Here is a 23,253-nt window from a genome sequence, read left to right on the forward strand (position 1 = left end):
TATCAATAGTCGAGGGACTGGAGAAATATGAGTGAATTCTGGAGTATGAGCAGAATACTGGAGGATTCATAGCTTGGTTTACCAGAGAAGACATTAACAGGGGCTGAGACAACATGATATAATTGGTTATAAGGACAGGACTAGTTATAGATTGTTGACCCAATGTGAAATCAGCTTGCCGTTTTGGGCTCAAGAATGGATTTTTTCCTCCTATTTTTAAAGCACAATTGGAAATGGCTTCATTGTAGAGTTTTTTTCGTCTTCTGGATCAACAGCAAGGCTGAACTTGGCAGACTTGGTGTCTTTGTTCCACCTAAATTACTATGTTAGTTACTATTATATAGACAGAAATAATTGACCATATTAATTTTGATGGTAAAACCATCTTTAAAGTTTTAAATTGGGAGTGATATTTTCCCTCAAAAACATACATTGTTATAGATCTTACTTTTAGAGTACTTGTGTTATGGCATCACATGAGTTCTTGTTGTGGCAACTTATATCAACTTCCTCAGAATTATGTCTTTTTAGTTATGTATAAAAATCTGTCGGGTCCTTCATGGAACAATCATGTCATTCTTTTGCCGTGACTGTACCTAATATAGAAAACCTGAGGTTTACTCAGCCTCTCCATGCCCTGCAGAGCTTCTTGGCACGTTTCCTTCTTGCAAATTGGCATGATGGGCTGTTGTATAGACTAGCAGAAACTGGTCAGTGATTGCACCCAGTCCCTTGGGGAGAATGCGTTGGCAGCATTAAATATTTTAAGGTGGATGTTTATTGCTTTTATTCAAATAACTGTAAATGGAAGGTGAATTATTGGAATGCTACAGAGAATGCTGGAAAATGGTATAAGTAGATTAATTGCAAATCGGGATTCAAAAAGCTCTTATATCTGCTATGCAAAAACATTTTAAGGGAAACTAATACTTCATTATTCCATAAGATATATGACAGCTTCCATATAGAAACCATGGAAGTCACTACATTACCCAGCGTTTATCACAAATGATAGTTTCTAAAGAGAGAGGGCATCTCAATGAAAGAAAGAAAAGGAACGTACCATGGCAAACATTTTTTTCTGCTTAAGCATTAAATACAGTGCTATATATATATATATATATATATAGAAATGTAGGTTAGAATTTGCTCTAATTTAATATCCTTTATCTGCAGAACTGGAAGCTACCAATGTTGTCATGTCATATTTTGGGCATCACCCTGACCATGTTTTTTATGCCAAAACTAATGAAGTCCTGCTTGTACAATGAAATCCTTTTCCCTGCAGACTTTCATTAGTCAGAGTGTCCAGCTGGGTAATTGAGACCAAGATATTCTATTGTTTCCCACAGGCAGTATGATAAGGAGTCCAGGTGTTTGTCTAGTAGATATGTCTTCTAGTGGTATTTAAGATTCTAGTATTTAAGATTCTATCTTTTGCCGTTTTTACCTCCCAATGTGAAAAACAGTCCTTTGTAAAAATCTATTTAAATAAAATATTGATGTCTCCCATACTCTGTACCAAAGCGTGGAGTTGCTGCTAGAAAACTAGTGATGCTGTTTGCCGATGTTGGCTGTCAGCTGCCAGGTAACTACCCAGGGAGGCTGTATATTGGGCATGACTGCCCCTTTAACGTACTGCGGGGTATGGATTTACCTCTGAGTCACTGGTATAAAATTGATGCTGGCTCTCACTGACATTCATTTCAGCAGCTGTGACTTCTATAAAGCTAAAATTAAAACTTGATTCCACCATCTCTAGCAATTTTAAAACCAGAACACGTAAGAAACATTGATAGAAAACACCCAAAGCAATCTAAAAGATGGGAGATATAGTGATTCATCAAACAGCCCGAGCGCACAGATTGAAGGTTATGTATAAATAGGGAAAGTTTCAGACGCCGCGATATCACCGTAGCAGTTAAGAACCATTTGGCCAGTCTAGTCTCACCATCTTCTCCGGCTCAAAATCCTTCTTGGCCAATGGCATTGTCTCAAGATAGCCTTATCCTTATCGAGATGTTTAGTTTCCCAAACAGCATTAACACCTACCATTTGCTTCTGCTGGGAGGTTGTTCCACTTATCTATTACCCTTGCAGTGAAGTAAGGATGCTGATTACATAATGCCGTTGGTTGATAAAGTGATCACTGTTCTTACTTTGCACAGGAGTCACTTTAAATTCATAAGCCCCAATATCTCTGACACGTGGATAAGCACATTTTTTTAATAAGCCTTCATGTCCGTCCTCAAATCCTCAAGTAAATATTTGCCCGTCTCTTTGTTTTTTGTGTAATCATTATGCCATCGTTAGTTAAACAGACAGGTATAAATAAACCATTTGCTTAAATCATGTGGTCTTGATAACATTCAAAGCACTTTATATTTTTTTTCTTATAAGCCTCAATGAACTGTAGTCACTTTGTCCTTTAGAATGTACTGCAATTTACGTTGAGGATATTGGTTCTGATTCAGTGACCCATCAATACCTTAATAGGTGTTAATTGAAGCGAATAACACGTGGTTAGCGGTTCGAATTTCGGGAAATCTTAAAATGGATAGAGTCTCAAAGTAAAATAATGCCCTACGTGAATTATCTAGTTTGTATGTCAAAACTTTTCAGATATAATTAGGCAAGTTCCCTGTTTGCTCGTTAGCTAAAAGTCCTACATAATTGAATATGCAATATTGGATTTTTACCTGCACTCAGTGGCAACTCGACAGCTGCAGCTTCTTACTAAGTTCCGCTGATCCCCTCCACTTTACATAGATAGAGCTTGGAGGGAAGGTCTTGCTGCTGACGGGTACCTGTCAAGTACAGTCGGCAATGATTCTAGAATCAGAACAACTCAGATTCACTAATTGAGACTTAGCTGTCCATCCAAATCTTTGACCGTTCTTCAATCATTTTACCAAATAGTCTTCAGTAAGAGTACTGCTTTGTCGGACTTTACATGACTCTTAACCGTTAAAAAATTGACAAGTACCTTTTACTGAAACATTTTCCAGCTGTTATTATCATACACACAATCTCTGACGTTTCACAGAGCTACAGTTTGTCGTGATACAGTAGCTGCCCTTTTTTCTTTGCTCGTCTTTTAACTTTGCTTGATGTATCACATATGGACCATTACCGTGCCGCCTTTCACTTTTACAATTCCTCTGACAGGCAGCTTTGTAAATTTACCGAAGTTCACGGATGGTCTGTGCTTCTATTCTGTATAGATTGTTTCTCCCATCAAGTCTGATTTGAAATGGGCTAATTGGGTAGGGAAGACTCAATAGGATTTCTGTTAGGTCTGCGGAGGAATCATCAGGTCTTCATCCTAAAACCATGTAACACGTAAAGCTGGTTTTATTTCTTGATTTATATAGCTTTCAGAAACAAAAGGTGACCATGAATGAGACGTTGTTCCCCTGGAACCCCAACATATTATGGGCAGGCTCCTTAGAAAGGAGTATGAGGAGACAACATTACATAGATGCTCCAGTGGAAAAAGTACTTTCTATAGAGGATAGTATAACCTGGAAACCCCACCGGTGCATGGACACATTTGTCAAAAAGAGACCAGGAATTGAAAGTCTACGTTAGATAGAAACTTCACTAAGGCAATAACTTTCCCAGGGCTGTAGAAATACTAAAGGAAGTTATAGGACTGTAATTTACATTAACTAGTTAATCCATGTGATAAAACGTGATAAAACAGAGTGAGGAAATTAAGTCATCTTCCTTAAGAAATTACCATTTTGCTCCCTTAGGGAACAAATTACTGTTGTCTCTGAACTATTGTCCAATTTGTGTTATACGGCTTAATCCAATTAAGATGACAATGTAAAAATAAGATTGATTAAAGTGAGTTATACAGACAGATTACACACAGCAGTGAGAATTTCAGGTGAATTAGGATAATGATGCTAAGGGGCCAGGGCCACATAGTCATCCCTACTTCGGCCCTACATGTAGCATGTTTAGTGGCTGTTGTCATTCCATATAAGTGGCGGGGTATTATCTCTCTGGATGCCTCAGGACACAACTCTGTTTATGAATACAAATTTAAGAATTTAGTTTAAAAAATACGAATGAATCGTGACTGATGAGGTACTTGCCTTAAACCGAAAGATCCCACCATGTGAGAGATTCTTGGACACACTTCTTAAGTACCCTCGTTATTTTAATCAACATTTTCCTTAACCTTATTCCAAAGGGTATACTGTTTTATCAAGTAGCCTTATCTGAGTATTTCTGTCTGTACCGCTATGTCAAGTTATTTAGTGTCAACGAAATATGTATTGTTTTCCATGTAATAAGGGTTAATGTCCCTATCAGGAGCACAAGCATGAATCTAAACTCAAACTTTTAAACTCAATTTACTGTAATTTACTTGGTTATGTGTATTTGGTGGATTGTTAAAGGGTTTTTAAGTCAATAATGATTTTCCCGCCATAGTAGTAGTTTACTTTTTTTTAAATCTTGCAGACAGGAGGCTACGTAAAACAGGAGCACAGAAAGAATCCAGTGAGGGAGATATTCTAGGCATGATGTGATTATATGTGGGATTGCTAGTAAAACCAATGATCTGGAAGCAAAGCAATCCAGGGTGCAATGTGCCTCTCAGTTGATACAGAATTTTTTTTGTGTTGTTAGCACATTTAATTATGGCAACAAAGCCAGATATTTTCTAATAATAATAATAATAATAATTATTATTATTATTATTTGTATTATTATGTTTTATTTAAACAATGCCAACAAATTGAGCAGCACTTTTTCAAAAGGGGATGACAAAACTAGATTTGCCAAACATTACATTGGGTAAAGAGAGCTTGCCAAGATCACAACCCACATAAACTACTTTGCACAGGACTTGTTATGTGTAAATATGCTGGTAAAAGTGGTGCAGTCATCAGAAAAAAAGTAGCCGGTTGCTATGGTGATAGCACCATTCTTATCACTTTCCTCCACAGTGAAGATGTTAGAAAAATAAATATGTAATACATATTGTTGTACTGTTTTTTATTTTTATTTTTCTCTTTATAATGAATATTGTAAAAGAACACATAAATCAGAAAATAATCTCTAAATGATGCAACATTTTATTAAAAGTGGAGCCATTACCCAACTTAACAGCACCTAAAAAGGAACTTTTATCTTGACCGTTAATATTTAACTGACTGTTGAAAATGTTGTCCTCAGCATATTACATAACCCAGCTATCATAACTACCTTGATCTTGATCTCCCCACCATTAGTATTACTTTCATAAAGAGTATATCTTTCTCCAGTGTTTTAATATAATGTCAAACAACCTGAGATACACGCGGAACATGACGTCCTATTTTCTGCTGCAGTGAATCGTGTCGGTTTGCAGTGTCTTCGATACATACATTAATGTTACACAAGAGTACTCTTGTCCTTCTGAAGACTCGCTATCCTTTGGCTTGACCTGCTTCGCTGAGCAGCAGAAAGAGGAGCAGTTCTTTAAAACAATGGCAGGGATTATACTTTTATTTACTTAAAGCATGTACGCCAGTGTCATGTGTCAGTCCCTGTGTACTCTTTATTCCCGTCGACGTCTTGCACTGTGTATTCATGTTAAACGGTGTTGACAACAGGCTGACCATTCATGTTAAACGGTGTGGACAACAGGCTGACCATTCATGTTAAATAGTGTGGACAACAGGCTGACCGTGTACAACAAGCTTAATTTATGTTGTACAATGGACCACCTGGTGGGAATATCCAGTTGTTTGTAAGGACCCCTATAGTTTCGCTGTTGTATTTGCTCATTGCTGGGGCTAAAAAATAGACCTGGACAGGTGCCATGTCATTTAGTTGCATACCTTGAACTTGTGTTAAAGGGAGATTTAGCAACTTAACGCCTTGTACAACATTTGACAGAACTATCCTAATCACAATGTTCGATGGATACGTTAAATTAAGAAATCCAGCCATCCAAAAAGAAAAAAATCTGTAGCGCAGCTTGGACTTTCCCAAACATTTTGTTTTTCAAAAGAAGAACCAGTAAAAATGATACGTCCCTATCAGGAGTACTTGATCATATAGTTGGAGTGTAAACATCAGTGATTATAATAGTATTTATTAAAACTCATTGATGATTTTTTTTGAGGGGGAATGGGCATTTTGTTTGTTTAATGTGGCTTATTTTTTCTTTTAATTCTGCATAGCAATTAACTTATTTTGGACTTTAAAGGTCCATGACCAGAATTTGTAATCTAATCGTCACTTGGCATTACCCATGAAAAGTCGTCTCATAGATTTGATATATCTACCTCAATTTACCAGATTTGGCACCTGGTGTGAAATGTATTTAAATTCATTTATTAGCTTTCTGGCTTCCCATTTCAATTGCAACATTATGTGGCTCTTTGGCTTTATGGCATGTATGTAGCTTTGGACATAATGTTTGCCAGCGACCATTTCATGGCAACTCTTAGTGTCTTTGCAACGTGCTTTATAAATGATGTAGGAGTAGACGGGGTAGACTCTCGCATTTAGTGCCCATACCGTGATGGAAGGTGGGTTGAATTATATTATTAAAATTACTGAATTAAAGCTGATTTCAAAGCTGATTTCAAAGATTTTTTGTGACTGGTCACTTTAAGTCAAATTATGTTTCTGTAGTATAAGTGTGCTGTAGCTGTAGAAATCAGTGTAATGCTGTTACTTGTATTGCTTTTAATCTCCAGGGACAGTACGGTTGTGGACCAGCATGGAGATCTCTTCGGTTACTAAGTGCTTTATAAGCAACAATTTTAACCCCCTGTGAACCGCAGCTTTGCTAAGTTACTGTGGGAAGATGCGGGGGTGTATGGGGGGTATTAATCTAATTTTCCTGCAGATGAAAAGTCACTGTAATATTTATGTGAATCTCATAAACTTTTCCATTTTGGAGTTTTATGATCTACGGTATTATAAAACTGTTCTTATTTCTAACTTTGGTGGATGGGATTATTTAACTATATGGACATATATAATTAAATATATTGTGCATGTGTATTAAATGTAAACATATATATATACAGTGTATAAAATCACCATTTGCATGGGGATATTGGAGATGACAGTGAATTTAAAAGCACATTATCAGTTCTATATCTAGAAATAATCTTGCGTTTCTTGTTTGTTTACTGATACAGCTGGGAATTATACATTCTGTTGTACATTTATGATATCATAGTGACATCAAATGTGATACATTTATAATACGTAGTATGAAGTGGACTTGCTTCTCCAAAAGAAAACTTTAGCTACTTCACCATGTATTATTTCCTTTCTATCAATTGGAAGAGAACTGATAATGTTCGCATAATGTTAACTTACTAGAAATAGCAAATATAATTTTAACGAGGACATTGTCCATTTTTAACTATTAAATGTTTTGCATTGATTATATTTTCAACTATGACCAAGTTATCTCATGCGATCTAGTAAAAAAGAGATAAAAACTCAGCATCCTCTCCCGAATGCCTCCTATGTATTTATTGTAGATGCGAACTAATTAACATGTCTTTGTAGAATGTCATGCCCCAGTCGGGCTCGGGGTAGCGTTTGCAAGACACATGGGCTTTTTGGGTCACAGGTCACCAGGTATTTAGTGTCACTGCGCTTGTCCGGGGCAGAATGCATTGATCTCGTTATGTATAAGTATGAATTGTAGTTTATGATATGATAAGTAATAAGTAATAGTAGTTGGGGGCTCTGTGAAATGTTATTTGTTGCACGGGTTAAGGCTCTGCCTTTCACACATAAAACCTTTTTGTTTTGGGCAATCGTTGTCTAACTTGTCTGTATTGCAAAGTGTGTCATCAAATTAGGGCGGAGGCCACCACGTGGTCTCCGTTCTGGCAAAGTGTCACCATTTTGTGGTGAAGTAATGGAATCTGTCAAATTAAAATGCTATTTTAAAATAAGACCCATTATCCCTTTTTTTTTTTTTGTCATGCCAGGAAGTTGAGCAATACATTCTGGCACTCATCAGGTTAAACATAATAGTCTGCGTATGAAGAGAACGTGTACGTTAATAGTCGACAGGGCTGCTTTCTGGTACAGAGAACAGAACGTTACAGTTTAATGTATGTGGCGTAATAAAAAACGATTTACTATTTAAGAGCAGAATCCCTCGGAGTAAACAGAAGTGCGGGCAAGTGTTTTTTTTAGGGAATTTTTGCTATATTTCGATTTGTGGTATGGATTTTTTTCCCCAGAAAATGTCAGGATAGAAAGAGCTTTTGTGCAGACGTTTTGGCTGGTCTGTGGTGTACTGACAGAGCGTCTGCCTACCGAACGGAAAAGTTTTACAGTAACGACGAGTGCGAGGAGACAGTGCGGCTTATAGTTTTAGAAGGAAGTGAGCCTGATAGGCCAGGAGACCGTACCATTTATAAAACACCCCTCCTTTCTTTTTATATTCATGTGCTACAGGCAGCGAGCTGAAATGCAGGCTGTGCACAGGGCAGCGCAGCAGCAGAGCCTGCTTCAGAGCCATCATCAGTTTTAGGGCTTGCAATTTCATCTAGGAATTTTCCAAGCGCTTCTGCTTTTTGGGGTATTTTTTTTGGGGGGGGAGTGGTGGTGGGGGCTGTTTCCTTTGGAAAATAATATGGTTCAACCCACTAACTGCACGCTGCATGTTGGGTAAGTTCAAAACCCACACATGTGAATGCTGGTGCAGAAAGAAAAAAAAAGAATACATATATAGATATACGTGCGATGGGTATTTTCTCTGCTTATTGCATAGTAATGAGACTCTGACAGGCACAACCTTTCATAAGACAGCCCACATTATTGGCTTCCAGCCCAGAATATTGCTGCAACACTATCTGTGATTGGTTATCTTCCTATCATGCATTGCTTCACAAGGGAAACAGCCCCCTTTTTAATAAAATCTACGATGGCTGGCTGCAATATGCTGCTCTGTAAGTATTCTGCATGGGGAGAGACAGACAGGCTTGAATTCTGCATTGGAATCAAATGGGAAGGGACTGACTGCTACAGAAGTGAAGTGCTGCTGGATACATTGTAACATGTTTGTTTTTTCTACAGGTTGGTACTAAGAAGTGCCTTTCCTGACGTCTCTGCCGCTTGGACCCGCTTGTAGAGCAGCCTCTGCTTATTATTATTATTATTTTTTTGTTGTTGTTGTTTTGCCTGCTTGCTGCCAGCTAGACCGCAACGAGAGCTCATCCACCCTTCTGATCTAGCCCAGGCGATTCCCTTATTTCTGTTCTTAATCAAGAGAAAGCTTTATGCATCAAGCACCGCGTTACACTGATATTCTTGTAGCCAAAAGGAGACGTTTCGTGAAAAATTAAGAGATTGGCTGCCAGAATTTTTCAAGGAGAGATTGAGGAAACGAGGGAATAGGGAGAAAGAGGGAGACAGAGAAAGAAAAAAAAAAAAGCCTTGGTTATTGCTGCGTCTCCATGCCAAACTAATCAATATTGATTACACCGCAAAAAAAAAAACCCTATTGCCAAATCAGCTTTTTGGAGATTACCCTTCTGACAACTTTACAGAGAGCGCAGCTGGGAAATTCTGTGTCAGCAGAGGCTTTGCCACGTTCTCATGCCTGCGTTTTGGGCTCAAAACCGGAACTTCAAATGGGTCGCTGAGAGCACCGTATAAGCTTGGTTTCATGCTCTTCTGGGTGATCGTTACGTTTCGCAGAACATAATTGTATATCATTTCACTTGCTTGTCTCGGTGAGAGAGCTATATGCAGATACCGAGAGCACAGCCATTCAGTTAAAAAAAACCAAGAACAACAAACAAAGAGAAGTTAAACTTTTACCACCGTCGGTATACCCGTTTTCGGTTTTATTTCTCTTGTACTGAGAGTTTTTTGGGTTTTTTAAAAAAAAAACAACTACCTGTACATTTTTAACAATGGCTGTCAGCGTGGCACCAATTCGGGACACAAAATGGCTAACGTTGGAAGTGTGTCGAGAATTCCAAAGAGGGACCTGCTCGCGGCCTGACACAGAATGTAAATTTGCACATCCATCGAAAAGCTGCCAAGTTGAAAATGGACGAGTAATCGCCTGCTTTGATTCATTGAAAGTGAGTAAACATTACAGTCCATTTTGGGATAAACATTAAGTAAATACTAATGTTTGAAAGGAACTCTTGATACTTTTTTTCACTGCTCTTTGTATTAACGTACAGCTTTCAGCTCGTAGGGCAAAAAGAGGAATCTAGATGAATTAGTTTAGACCAAAGTCACAAGTTTTGATCTAGTTTGTGACTTAAGTATAGACGCTACGCAGTTTTAATGTTTAGTGTTAGCATACACAGCCACTTTATTTTTGTTTTTGTAGGGGAGGTAAAAAAAACCGATTTACGGTTTTTGATCAGGTATATTAATTTACCGAAAACATTTCTAATTGCCAAACGAACAGTAATAAGCGTGTATCGGCGTGTGATCAGCATGCATTGTGAAATCAAGGCCTTGTCTTGGGTATGACAATTAAAAAAAAAATAATAAAAAAATACAGCTAGACGCATAGAATAATGTGAAAGATGAGTTGAAACAAATATACTTATGAAGGGAGCAATGGTAGTAATGTGATATGTTGTCATGTATCGAATAAAACCATGCAGGTATGTTAATAGCAACTAAAAATATACAGAACAAAATCTTCTGATCGTTTTAACTGTTAGTGTCTTAATTTTAATGTGCGGATTTCCATATTTTAGATTGTACATTTGAAATGATGACAGGTTTTGTACAATTTCATGGTGTGCCAAGATACCGCGTGCGCGTGCGTACTTCAGCGGTGTGTGTGTTTATACACAGAGCTGGAAAGTCAAGTTTTCGAGTTTAGTTCTCGGGTTATTTCTGCTACTAATTCGAAGCCTTCGATGGTCCTTTACAATTTATGGGAGCACTGTATGCATGGAAATGTTTGGAACACTTTGTTCTGCACATATTGGCACAGGCAGCTTTATAAACATATTGCGATATCGAGTGCAGGGAAGCCTGTATCCCCTCAGGCGTTTGGCATTAACTCCCTCAACACTAAGCCACCAAGAGGAGCATCTGGATACGAATTCAGCTTTCCTTGTAGGTGCAGAAGTAATCCTAGTAATCCTAGTTAACCAGTAAAAATGCTGTTAATATGCATCAGAATGGTGCAATACAACCAGATGACAGGTTCAAGGAATTATTGATTTGATACCTGTCTCGTGTATTGCCCCATCTCACCCCGCCTCAGTGTATACCATACTGGATTTGACATCTCTTGCTATATTGTGCTATAATTAATGGATTTAGGCAAATGAAGAAGGTGGGAAAAAAATAAAATATATATATATATATATAAATATTATACACAGAACAAAATCTGTTCTGTCAATTTAAAATGCTATTAGCAATACTATATCCAGCAATGCAGACCATGCCGCAAGTAGGATCTATCGAACCGGTAAGTGCCCCGTATTTCTAAACTGAGTTGGCGTTTTGGTGTTTTGCTGCTGCCATGTGTTTGACATAACAGTGCTACTTTTTTATTTTTGGGGGGTTATCAGCAACAAGTGTTCACACTGTAGAAAACTAGATGAGACAATAATCATAACATGCCTCAATGGGGAGAGGTAGCAGTAGTTCAGATGACCATATCAATGTTTTTAAAGAGGCACAACGTAATGCTTTTCCAACATTTACCTTATCCAAACATCAAAGAAAACGTTTGTCTTTTTGGCAAATATGGTTCAACACTTGCAATCTTTCCTGATACATGGCTTTTCCAAAAACAGTTTGGCTTAATGAATCACATTAGATTGCAAGCTTTTGAGACTACCTTGTGTAATATGCCTGAAGAAGAGACCTAAGGAGTCTGTAACGCATTTTGGTTAACCAATAAAGTTATCACCTTTACCAAATTTGCTCTTTTTCATTCCCACGGCTAGCATGGTACAATTCTGTACCTCCAAAAATACCATTGTGACATTTTTAGCTGCAACTTGAAACTGACTCCCAGCTTGTATTTAATGTCAAAAGCAGATGTTTGTGGCAGTTGGTACAGGATGTGCCTGAATGGAATACGCTGGCCTTTTATGTTATGCAGGTTAGCCCGAGCACTTTATGATACTTTAGAGGTGATTTGATGTACTTTCTTTAGAACTACCTGTTCTCATGGGAATTACCAATTTGAGATTTCCAGACTTGAGTCACATTGCACTTGTCAGCATCACAACAGGCAGGTGATGGGTTTAGGACACTGTGGGAATGCATGTGTCACAAGACATAGAATTATTTGACAACAGTCTGGTCATAGCACATACATGTTTGCTTAATACTTTAGCAAGTACATCGTGTAGATCAAATCGTTCATACCTCTGTCGTATCTGCACAGGTGCACTTCAGTTAGAATGCCATTGTGGCAATGCATCGCTAAAGTGCATGCATCTGGCTCTTGGAGAATTAAAAGTCTCTTCAAATGCCTCATCTGGTTAAGACGCATATGCTGATCCAAAAGTGGAAGCGTCATCTATGAACTATTTGTACCATGAATGCTGTCTGCCCGGGTTCGGTAAAGAATATAGTTCAGGGTAAGTCTTTTTTTTTTTTTTGTATGAGAGGTAAAGGTACATTCCATCGGCAAAACTATTTTTAGACTACGTCTTCGTTAGGGAGCCCCATGAAATGGCATTACCCTTCAGCTGTGCTTTTCTGGTTTTGGCCAGTGCCCCAGGGGTGTTCTGCTAAGTAGAGCAGAGTTCTGCCTGCTGGGTGACGGCAAAGGGCAAGAATTCAAAGCAGCCCGTGCAATATTTATGAGGACAATACATCTCTCTAATCTTTGGACTTTCCAGAATAAGTTGCTGCATCTCCCGTCTGCCATTAAAATTGCTTTTGTAAAGTATTACTGTACAATAATCTTGTTCTGAAATATGCTTCATTTAACATGCATTACAGATCCAGATTTCTTTTTTCACATGAACGGGCACAATTGACGGCACATGCACCGCCGACTCCAGAGACCATTCTTGGCTGTTTCTTCAACCATATGTCACGTGTGTCATGTTAAACAACCTGCGGTTATACACTTAACATGCTCTTTGATTCCCCCCCATGCATTTTCTGGCTGAGAAAGATAGGAGTTGTAATCCATGGCAGCTGTTTAGAGATGGAGAGACAGGCTAGATGAATTATTCAGTTGTTTGGGTTCTGCCACTTGCAGGTTTACCGCAGACTGTATCACCTTTCCAGACTAAATACCAGCCCGGTCCCCAGCCTTGTGATGGAGGTCTGATTCATAATGCATTTACCACCTGCATAGCCTAGAAACGGCTCAAGTGTTCTCAAACATGTTTTCCTGTTAAAATAGGAGATTTCCCCCTTCTTAGATACTTTGAAAGTAATTGTTTTACTTTATATGTAGGCTGAAATAAGACTGAGGAAGGCATTTCTTGAGATGCCATGGAACTTCCCGTAATGTTCAGCCAACAACACGCTCACTCTTTTTAGGATGTTCAGCTGTTCAATGTGTAAACAAAACATAACAAGTAGTATATATATATATATATACATATATATATATATATATATATAAAACATAACAATTTGACTTAGAGAAAGAAGAGGTGAAGAGGGCCCTGCTCAAACAAGTTTACAATCTAGAGAATGTTAGGGTCTATTACACAAGAGGTAAAAGTGCTGCTGTTAAGGATGGACCAAAGGCAGGAGGGGGGTTAGGAAAGGTGAGGTAATGAAGATGAGGAGAAGGGCATTAACACATATGTTTCTAGGCATCCTTAAAGAAGTGTATCTTGAGGGATTTTTGAAGGACCGAAGGCATTCAAGAGGATTGGGACAGCCCTTGAGAAATCTTGTAAGCCTGCATGTGAACTAGAAACCAGAGGAGAGGGCAGACGGAGATCGTTGGATTTGTAGTGTATTTAGAGATGAGTTAGGAGATGTAAGTAGAGGAACGACTATGAAGAGCTTTGAAAGTAAAAATCAGGATTTTGAAATGCATCCTGAAGTGCACAGGCAGCCAGTGAAGAGACTGAAAGAGGGGAGAAGTGTTGGTAAAGTGACGGGTGATGAAGATAATTCTGGAAGCAGCATTCATGGTGCATCGTAAAGAGACAGGGATACAATAGTCAAAGCAGGAGATAATGAGGGCATAGACAGGAGTCATCTTTCCGCCCTCTCAAGCTGCCTTGGTGTCACCCTTGACTCTGACCTCTCATTCACTCCCCACATTCAGTCTATATGAAAAAATTGCCATCTCTATCTTAAAAACGTTGCCCACATTCATCCCTTCCTAACACAAGGTGCTACTGGCATGAGGATGAGTGCGGGATAGGATTGAGGGGCCATCTAGTTGGACAAGAGGAAAGAAGAAGATTACGAACCTCACTTTCAGTGATAATTGGTTTATGTAGAAGAGAAAGGAGAGTTCAGTGTATGGGAGGGTGCAGGAAGTGGTCAAGAAAGATATAACAGGACCAAAGTCAAGTAATGTAAAATATGTGACCCCGCTTGGTGCCACATGGCACCTGCGCCCCGGCAGACAGGCATAGGGTGCCAAATTCATTAGAAGGAAGCGCCGTGGCAGGTAGAGGGGAGTAGTGAATGTGAGTGTATACCGGTGTATTTTGTCGTGTCAGAGTTAGTGTGTATGTGTGTAAAGGTATAGCTCTGGAGTCAGTGTGTGTGTGCCATATTTAGTGTGCATAGTGTTAAGAGTGTGTATTTTTAGAAATGTATAGTGTTAGCCAGTGGTGTAAAATACTCACTTGTACAAAGTGGTGCAGCACTGTTTTATGTTGTATTGCCCAATTAACATCCTTTAACTGCAGACCAGGGGAAATAAATGAGAATGAGGGTGTTGGCTGGCTCCTAGATCCAAACCAAATTTGTCAATAATGTATATTTATTTCTTTATTGTTATTGTCAAGTGGGTGTGTTGTTAATCCCAGGAAAATAGGGCCCACATCTAAAAGCAAGAAGGGTCGAATTCAGCCTCCTTGCTGGCTCGGAGTGTGGCTCTGCTTGTCACGAGTGTTTACTTCTGTATTGAGCATGTTCTAAGGCTGTTTTTGAACTGTTTAAACTTGGATTGGAAGCGAAACACTCATGAATCATCAACAGACACTTGTTTCTCCCTTTAAGGCTCTTTCAGTACTGAAGGCCGATTCATGGCTTTTGACTGTGAGGCTAGAATCAGGTTGCAAACCATGCTCTATAAATGCGTGATGGAAAAAAAAGTGAAGTAACTGCAAAAAAAACAGGCAAAGCACAGAATAAAGTCTTTATTCAGATCCTATTTCATATTTCAGTTTTGTTATATCATTGCATATGTATATATATATATATATATATATATATATATATAAAATGTGTGTGTGTGGTGTGTGTGTTATGTATTTACGTAGCATCTTATTCTGCAGTAATGTACAATTTGTCAATCTCTCTCTCTGAACCTAAAAGGGCTATGAGAGCAGATCACATACAAATACAGTTGATATATTTTCAGGTTTAAAGATTGCCAGCAAAACTAGCCAACCATATGAATATTATTATTATTCCTAAAATGTCCTACCTGCCTACTAGTAAAGTATGGGCTAAAGGCCAATCCTGCTCTACTCGGCTGGTAGCCGTATGGTGGGCAGATGGAGGTGACATGTTGTAACATAAAAATGTGTTTTAAATTCCTTGAGCTACATAATAAGGCTCTTTAAAGCAGACCTATCATAAAATCAGCCATAGATGTTCCACTGATTACTGTAGGTTGTGTTTCATTATACATCATTAAAAGTGATTAAGCAAATTAGGGTAAAGCTAGCCGAGCATGACCGTTAACCCTACAGGAGCTCAGGAACCAGAAGTCGCCTTCCCAGTGCAGGCCAGGTGGTAGGGCTTCAGTCTGATGCCCTCTGGATCAATTCACAATTGCTACACTGTGACTCCTCGTCCAAACACTGATGCTTTCATGAGCGGTCACCGGTTAAGGTCAGACAGTTAGAAATAGTTTAAATGTGGAGAGAAAAAAGTCTGCCAAGTTGAGGGTTTGCTAGATAACTTTTCTATTGATCAAGGAGAAGGCAAACAAACAACAAATCACAAAAGCCATTTTAGAATCCCAAAATTGTTATTAACTTCTCTTGAATCTAAGTAGTCTAAAGAAACAAACCGGGTTAGAGGGCCCTCCAACTAGAGTAGTTGACTAAACCACATATACTATAGAGAGGTGTCTGAATGTCGAGTTCTATTATAAGCAACAGTCTAAACAAAGTGGAGCTCAGCAGGGTTCAGTTGTAGCTTAGAAGTTAATGGGACTGAAATTAGGGCAGCTAAACACACTAGACATTTGCAGCATGCGGCCCGTTTACCCCGCTTGAAGCATAGAAACATAGATTTTGGCAGGTAAGAACCATTTGCCCCATCGTTTCTCCTGATGTAAGATCCGGGTCATAATCAGTCCCTGATCTTGCCTTAGATTCAGGATAGCTTTATGCTTAACCCGTGAACGTAAAAATTCCCTTCGAGCTCCATTTGAAGCCAGAAGTTGGCTTGGGCTTATAATAGCTGAAGACAGTTGGGAAATACACATGTCCTATGGTCCCCACCGCCTTACTGCAAAGCATCCGATATAAGCACCCAGGAAACGTGGAGCGTACAGAGACAGACCTCTGCTTTAATGGTGACAAGTTCCGTCCTTTCTCATACCCCTCACTTGCTGATGGTTACTGCATATTTTCTCTGTCCTCTGCTGACTGGGTAGAAGGGAACACAAGAGGTCATAAATGAATCAATACATTCAACTATATTTAGCTCGTCTCCCATCACTGCAGCAAACAGCAGGACCGGAGTCTAATAGTGAAATGCTATAGCATAGTTTTCTTTATATATATATATATATATATATATATATATATATATATATATATATACGTATAGAAAATCACATATGTGATAAAAAAGAGATAAAGAGCATATGTACATTGCTGTAAAAATGTCACATTCCATTATATATTTGTAAAAAAGATGTTGTAGTGGCTATAGACTGAGGACATGTATAGGTAAGTAAGGCATTTCTGGTCCACCATTAACAAAGAAGGGAACATAGGCTTCCCAAACGCAAAAGTTGTACAAAATGTTTTAAAGGTGCTGAACTTAACACTTCGGTAACAAAGTACTCCCCCCCACCCATTTTGCCTCACAATACTGTTTACAATGTAACTGTAAAAGCCTCATAGACTCAAATGTCGTGATAAAAGTGTCTTATAAAACCTGCCATGTTCTGATCCCTGCAAACCACTGTATGTTTTTATGTTAAGATGTATATCTGACCTTAGATAGTGAACCAACTGTATCTTATTCTGGGGCAAAATTTTCAACTTGGTAAAATTACCATAAAACCAAAGTGTACTCCAGATGGGCACCTCGCACCACACTTTCTCCAGTTTGCTTTGATGAGTAAGTTCCAACAAGGTTTAGTCTAGTAACTAACGTTGACCACACTCATTTCTGGCCACATCTCGTCCTTTCAAATGATGTGTATACAGATTAATAATAAGTTCTTACTTAATTACTGAAGACAGGGTTATGACGCATCTCTGATCCTGGAAGATGATGGGGATTCTCATGACAGTCACACGGCGTTGTCTCCATGCAGCCGTCTTGACAGCTTGTAGCAGACGTTGTGTTTGGGTGTGTGTGCTGCCCAAGCATTTGACATGAGTGTGTGAGTTCTGCATGCTGGTGTGATCCTGAACTAAAACGTTACATTCAAGGAATGCGGAGAGTTTCTACAAACAACTGTCAGTCCTTGTGAAGATCAAATATGTTTATTCTTAAAACATTTTTCAATCTACCAAGTAAATATTATGACATTGAACTTATTTTCATGACTAGAGCCATCTAGCATGGAGAACACTGAGAACTTCTCAGGGGCTTTATTCCATTTAAGGTATCCTTTTTAATTTTACAAAGAATATGCACATATATATATACATACATAGACAAATATAATACTTTAATAATAATATCATTATTATAATTAATAGAATAATTCTGAAAGAAAAGCAAACTGTCAATTAAAAAAACATGAAATGGATCAGAAATACAGTGTAGATGGTGTTAATGTTGTGAATGACTATCGTAGCTGGGAACAGCTGATTTTTAATGGAATATCTTCATTGGCGTAGAGGACAACCTTCACTCCTGTGTTCCAATGAGTTGGCTAATCCAAGTTTAAGAGGATAACTGATCAATAATGTGACGTGGCTAGGAATTACCTTGTTTTCCATGAAAACCGCTAAGTGACCCCAAACTTTTGAGTGTATATATAATTCTATAACTTAAATACCATATCTATTAAATACTATTACTGTAAGAAATAGCTGTAGATTCAGAAATTTTAAAACCGGCTCTTTTTTTTCTTATGTAGTAAGCCATGTGGTTGCGTCCCCAGTTCTAAGAAATCAAACTAGGTTTTCCACCCGAAAAGTTCTAGTGGCTTTCTGGATTTTACATACTTGTGTCTAGCTCTTCTTTAATAAAATAGATTAAAAAGAAGGATTAATGCTTAATAATAGGTTACCATAGCTTTTATTTATGTGATAAAACATTGTGAAATATTGTATTGCCAATTGTCCTTTAAATATTAACGTAGAATTAAAACAATTTTGCAAACAATAGAAAAGAACCTCATAGATTGTATAGATAATGTATGGCAGGTATAAGGCGCTACGCTCCTGTCCGTTATAACCGAAGTGACAGAATGCCCCCCTGTCCCAACATTTCAAATGGTCAAAGAGAGATACTTTGGGGTGGTTAAAGACAAGGCTAGGGAGAAGAACTTTGTCAAGAACTTATGGGACGTCTGCAATAAAGTGATCGAAACAATGTGTATGAAATCAGTAGAAATAAGTTTACATAGTACATTTTCACAGGGTTTGATAAAACTAGAATAGATAGTCTAAGACAAACTGACCCATCAGGTCCTGCTCACAAGCTTACAATCCAGAGGGCTTTGTGTGTCATTTCATGAAACAGGTAAGTGGGATTTCGGTTTGCCATTTATAGCTCGTTATATTGCCCAGTGATTGCGCAGGGATTATTATTATTGTAATAAGTACAATATGGCCAACATTTCTTGGGTATTCGTAGATGATATCTCCAGCACAAGGAAGGTTTTTTTTTTTTTTTCTCCTAGGTACACAACTAACTCTCTGCTTAGCTAATATAGTTGAAACAAAATAATCGCTGTCTACATTTTTATTTTTTTTTATGGATGAGTTTGCGATAGCACTTAGCAATTATAGGAACACAAGTGTAGCCACTGTTAATGATTATTACCCTGTGGTTTTCTGTCAGAGATGACTGCTACTCTGAAATGCGTTTGGTAGACTGGGGAATTAGAAGCTGACACGCACTGAATACCGTGTCTTTATTTGCAATTCATCGCCATGCTGGGGGTTTAGAGCAGGCATAGGCAAACTCCTAGTGTTCAGCGGCTGCCAACGAGTCTCGCCTTTATATGGCCAGGATAATGGGAGTTGCAGTGCAAGACAAGTTGTGATGCACAATCACCTTTGTAAGTACATGGCATTGCAATTGAACCAGAACTATGTTCTCACATCACACACTTTTATTATTTATTGTTTTAGCTTTTTACTCCTTCTTCTTACCCTGATCTCCCAGCATGCTTATAACGCAGTGATCAGAAGACAAGGTACTACAGCCCTGTTTACCTAATCTCACTGGGTATCCCGTTCTATGTCAGAGAACACATCAGGGTTCATACACACCCTGCAAGGTCTCTTACACTTGAGGCATTGAAATGCTTTTCGGTGTTAGGTTCAGATTAGTCATATGCCTATCCCATGCATGTTTAAATTCCCACTATCTTTATGAAGCTTGCCCTTGTATGACAGCATGTTTTAACTTCCCTTTGAGATCTCTTTTGCAATAACAAAACATCATATGATTTTATAACATTTGCGAGGATATGGCTTTGAATACTATACCCGCCACATAGCCCGTTAACACATTGATTCATTTACGACATGGTCCTTGATTTCTAATTCCAACAAGACTAATTCTATAGCGGAACGAGGTTGTTAGTATTTTTCCCTATAAAAATAAAAGCTTTTATGGACATTATTGTGACTCATCTGGCACTGGTATTTTTGGTATTTTGATGGGGCATAATGAATTCGCAATATCACTGAGTTTACAGATTTGCCTTGTTTGGGTCAAATATGCACCTTCTTTGTATGAGACAGAATACCGATATAATTAATGCATTTACATTTGGGTCGAAAACATACTCAAGCACATCTTTTATTTAAAGAGCATGACTAATTTGTTTAAGTTGAAGTAGGTACGAGTGAACTACAATGGTGTTCATTCAGAGGCTGGCAGTAGCTCCACCGTACACTAGACATTTTCACAAATGAATAGGATAACTGTTCATGTAACTACCAGCATTCTGTTTCCTTATTACATGGGTCCTATAGTTTTCTTGGGAAATATTCATATACTTGGGTAAGACTCCAACTCTCATAAAGGTGTTCTAATTTTACTCATATGTAGCTCATGGGTTACTGGAGTCCCTTTGTAATAATAATCAATATTGGCTTGAAGATATAAGTTTTAATAAGACATCTGATGCCTGTGTACACGGGGGCCGTTATTTAGTTTAATTATACTTGGGTGATTATCCCTGTCCCAAGTGATCAGGGTCTCCTGGACACGGCACACACAGGAGGAGGCTGCGGGGTTAAACTAACATTATAGAAAATGCTCTCTCATGTTATTTAACATGTTATGAAATAAAAATGCATGCTCACAAGGTTTTTTTTACATGGATGACAGCTATGGTACTATACAGTTGAAAAAACACGTGTGCAGTTCAGATGGTCTTGTCCTAAAACACGTCATCCAACGAGCAAGAGCTGCAATCCGTCTTTAATGTAGAACGCAATGTTTTAGACAGCTGCGTGTGTTTTATGCATATGTGTTATCATTGTTGTCTTACCTCAATCGACTAGACAGAAAAAAGTTGACGCTTTATGGTAAACAATGTTATCTCAGTCTTGATCATCCTAATGAACATCTATAGAGAAAAGGACTCCTTTAGCACTGACACAAAGAATCAGCTTGCTGTGCTGTTTGGTCAGGGAAAGCCACCCAAAATATCACATCACTGACAACTCTGGTGACTTACATTGTTGGAGCCAAATAAAATAAAATCCACTTATATCTAGTATTAAACTTTTGTTAACTATATACAGCAGCTTAGAGGAAAAATATTATCTTTCCACGGGACTTCCCCTTTAACAATTATTTGTCCATTCTTCTCACTCGTGCATGGTCTGTCTGCTTACATGTATGTGGGACCGGTGTAACCATGCAGATCACATTAAGATCTTTAAAGGGGAACTGTTAGTTAATATAACACTGTTAGTTAATATAACACTGTTAATATACCTGTGGTACAGTTATTGTAGTAGTTTTGGAGACATATACTTGAAAAGGGGGCATAACTGCTATATAAACGAATTCACCACCACCCTTTATAAAGGCAGCCATTGCCAATCAGTTGCTTCCCAAAAGAACAGAAGCAGGCCAGGAATAGCATTTTCATCCAAATCCCCTGAGCAGGAAGTTAAAATGACCGCTCCTACAGGTCCAAATTATATTTATGTTGCTTATTTAGTTTGATTTCTTTTAAAGATGCAAATTCACAGATTTATTTAGTGTACTGAACTTCAAAATGTAATTTTTGGGAAACGTTGCACACCTTCTTGAAGCTATTCATGGTCATCTTGCTTATTGTTGGCCCTAAAGTTGGATTTCTCTGTACAATCAGTTTCATAACCAACAGCTACAATAAAATAGGCTTTCCAGCGCAGCATGTTCCTGGCAGGTAGCTAATATACAGACGTATTGTATGCTGTTGCCATGTATGAAGAATACCTGTTAGTTCTTTGCTATGAGACATGCTCTATTCATCTCACAGTTCTGTTATGCGTAGGTTGGAACCACTAACAACATTATTATATTTTCAGTATAATTCATCTGCAACAAAACGAAGGTGGGGGGATTTCTCCAGTGAATATTTATGGGTTTCTAAATATGTTGTTGATTACATTGAAACTCTTATGTGTAAGCCAAAACCCAAATCTTAAGACATCTGGACATGCTTGAGACACTGGAAACTCATCACTTGCCTAATGAATACACCCATCCTTAATGTTACAATGGGTTTTTTTTAATCTTCACGTTTTCTTGGCTCAATTTGTTCTGAATATTTTTTTTCTCTCTTTTGCTTCTTCATGGGGCAGGGCAATCATGTCTCATCACCATAACAATAGCTTTTTAACTGGTAGTCAAATGGCTAAAATGAGCCAGCTACATCCCGTTCTACAAAGTCTTTCAACAGCCCATACACAATATCTATATGTGCTAGGCATCTTTTATAGTAACATTGTAACTGAAAAATCAGCAATATTAGTTATTACTCATTGGATATTTATTTTTGTTGTTTATAACCTACAGATGGAAATGGAAAAATAAATACTTCTCTGCCATCGTAACTTTTTAAAAGTCTTTTTTAGATTCATTTTTGATACTATGAGAGTTTTACTTAAGGACAATCTAAAAATCCTCAGTCGACAACTGGTGCTCTCTGGTCAAAGGCAGCTAGAGAACAGTTGTACCCTATTGTTAAAGGGACACTTGAGCCATCACTTACAGATGAATGCAAAAATAAGATGAGTGGTCACTTTAAATCTGCACCCCCCCTCTTATTTCTACTCCAGCGCTGGCTCTGTGTCTAACAAGACCCCCCCATCATGCGCATGCATGCAAACTACTTCCATTGTTTTAAAAGAGGGGGTTCCGACCAGTGAGTGGCTGCTTGAATCAACCAATCAGTGACAATAATCGGAGCACAAAGAAGACATTCTGATGCAGCTTTTGGTTCACTGACTTATTATCTTTAACCATTTGAAAGGATGCATATTAAAGAGCTTACTGGGTACTAAATGTATCCAATCGTGAGGATTATTTCCGCTAATACGTATATTGAGTAATATATCCGACACCATACAAATTGCCTTTTCTTATTGATATTACTAATGAGTATTGCTTAGGATGAATTGGCTGTACTGTATTTTTGAAAATTCATTTTTTCTCTTATAATTGCATTTTGCTTTTATATTACTCCATTAATAATTGATAGCATGAAATATTTATTCCAGATTGCAGGTC

At 38.1% G+C, this 23,253-nt stretch overlaps 1 protein-coding gene across 19 annotated transcripts in view; it reads left to right on the top strand.

Annotated features, from left to right (window-relative positions):
- Nucleotides 1-9,905: 9,905 nt before the first annotated feature.
- The window catches only part of LOC149300311 (muscleblind-like protein 1), a 54,496-nt gene continuing 41,148 nt past the window's right edge, over nucleotides 9,906-23,253 (top strand). For all 19 annotated transcript variants that reach the window (XM_089485407.1, XM_089485405.1, XM_089485406.1 and 16 more), the window contains exon 1: nucleotides 9,906-10,079. In XM_089485407.1, coding sequence (XP_089341533.1) covers nucleotides 9,906-10,079 — 174 coding nt within the window. The remainder of the gene's footprint in view (nucleotides 10,080-23,253) is intronic.

This window comes from Sceloporus occidentalis, unplaced genomic scaffold (genome assembly GCF_023333645.1).
Source record: "Sceloporus occidentalis isolate IW3139 unplaced genomic scaffold, rSceOcc1.0.p SCAF_25, whole genome shotgun sequence".
NCBI classification, from domain to species: Eukaryota; Metazoa; Chordata; class Lepidosauria; order Squamata; family Phrynosomatidae; genus Sceloporus; species Sceloporus occidentalis.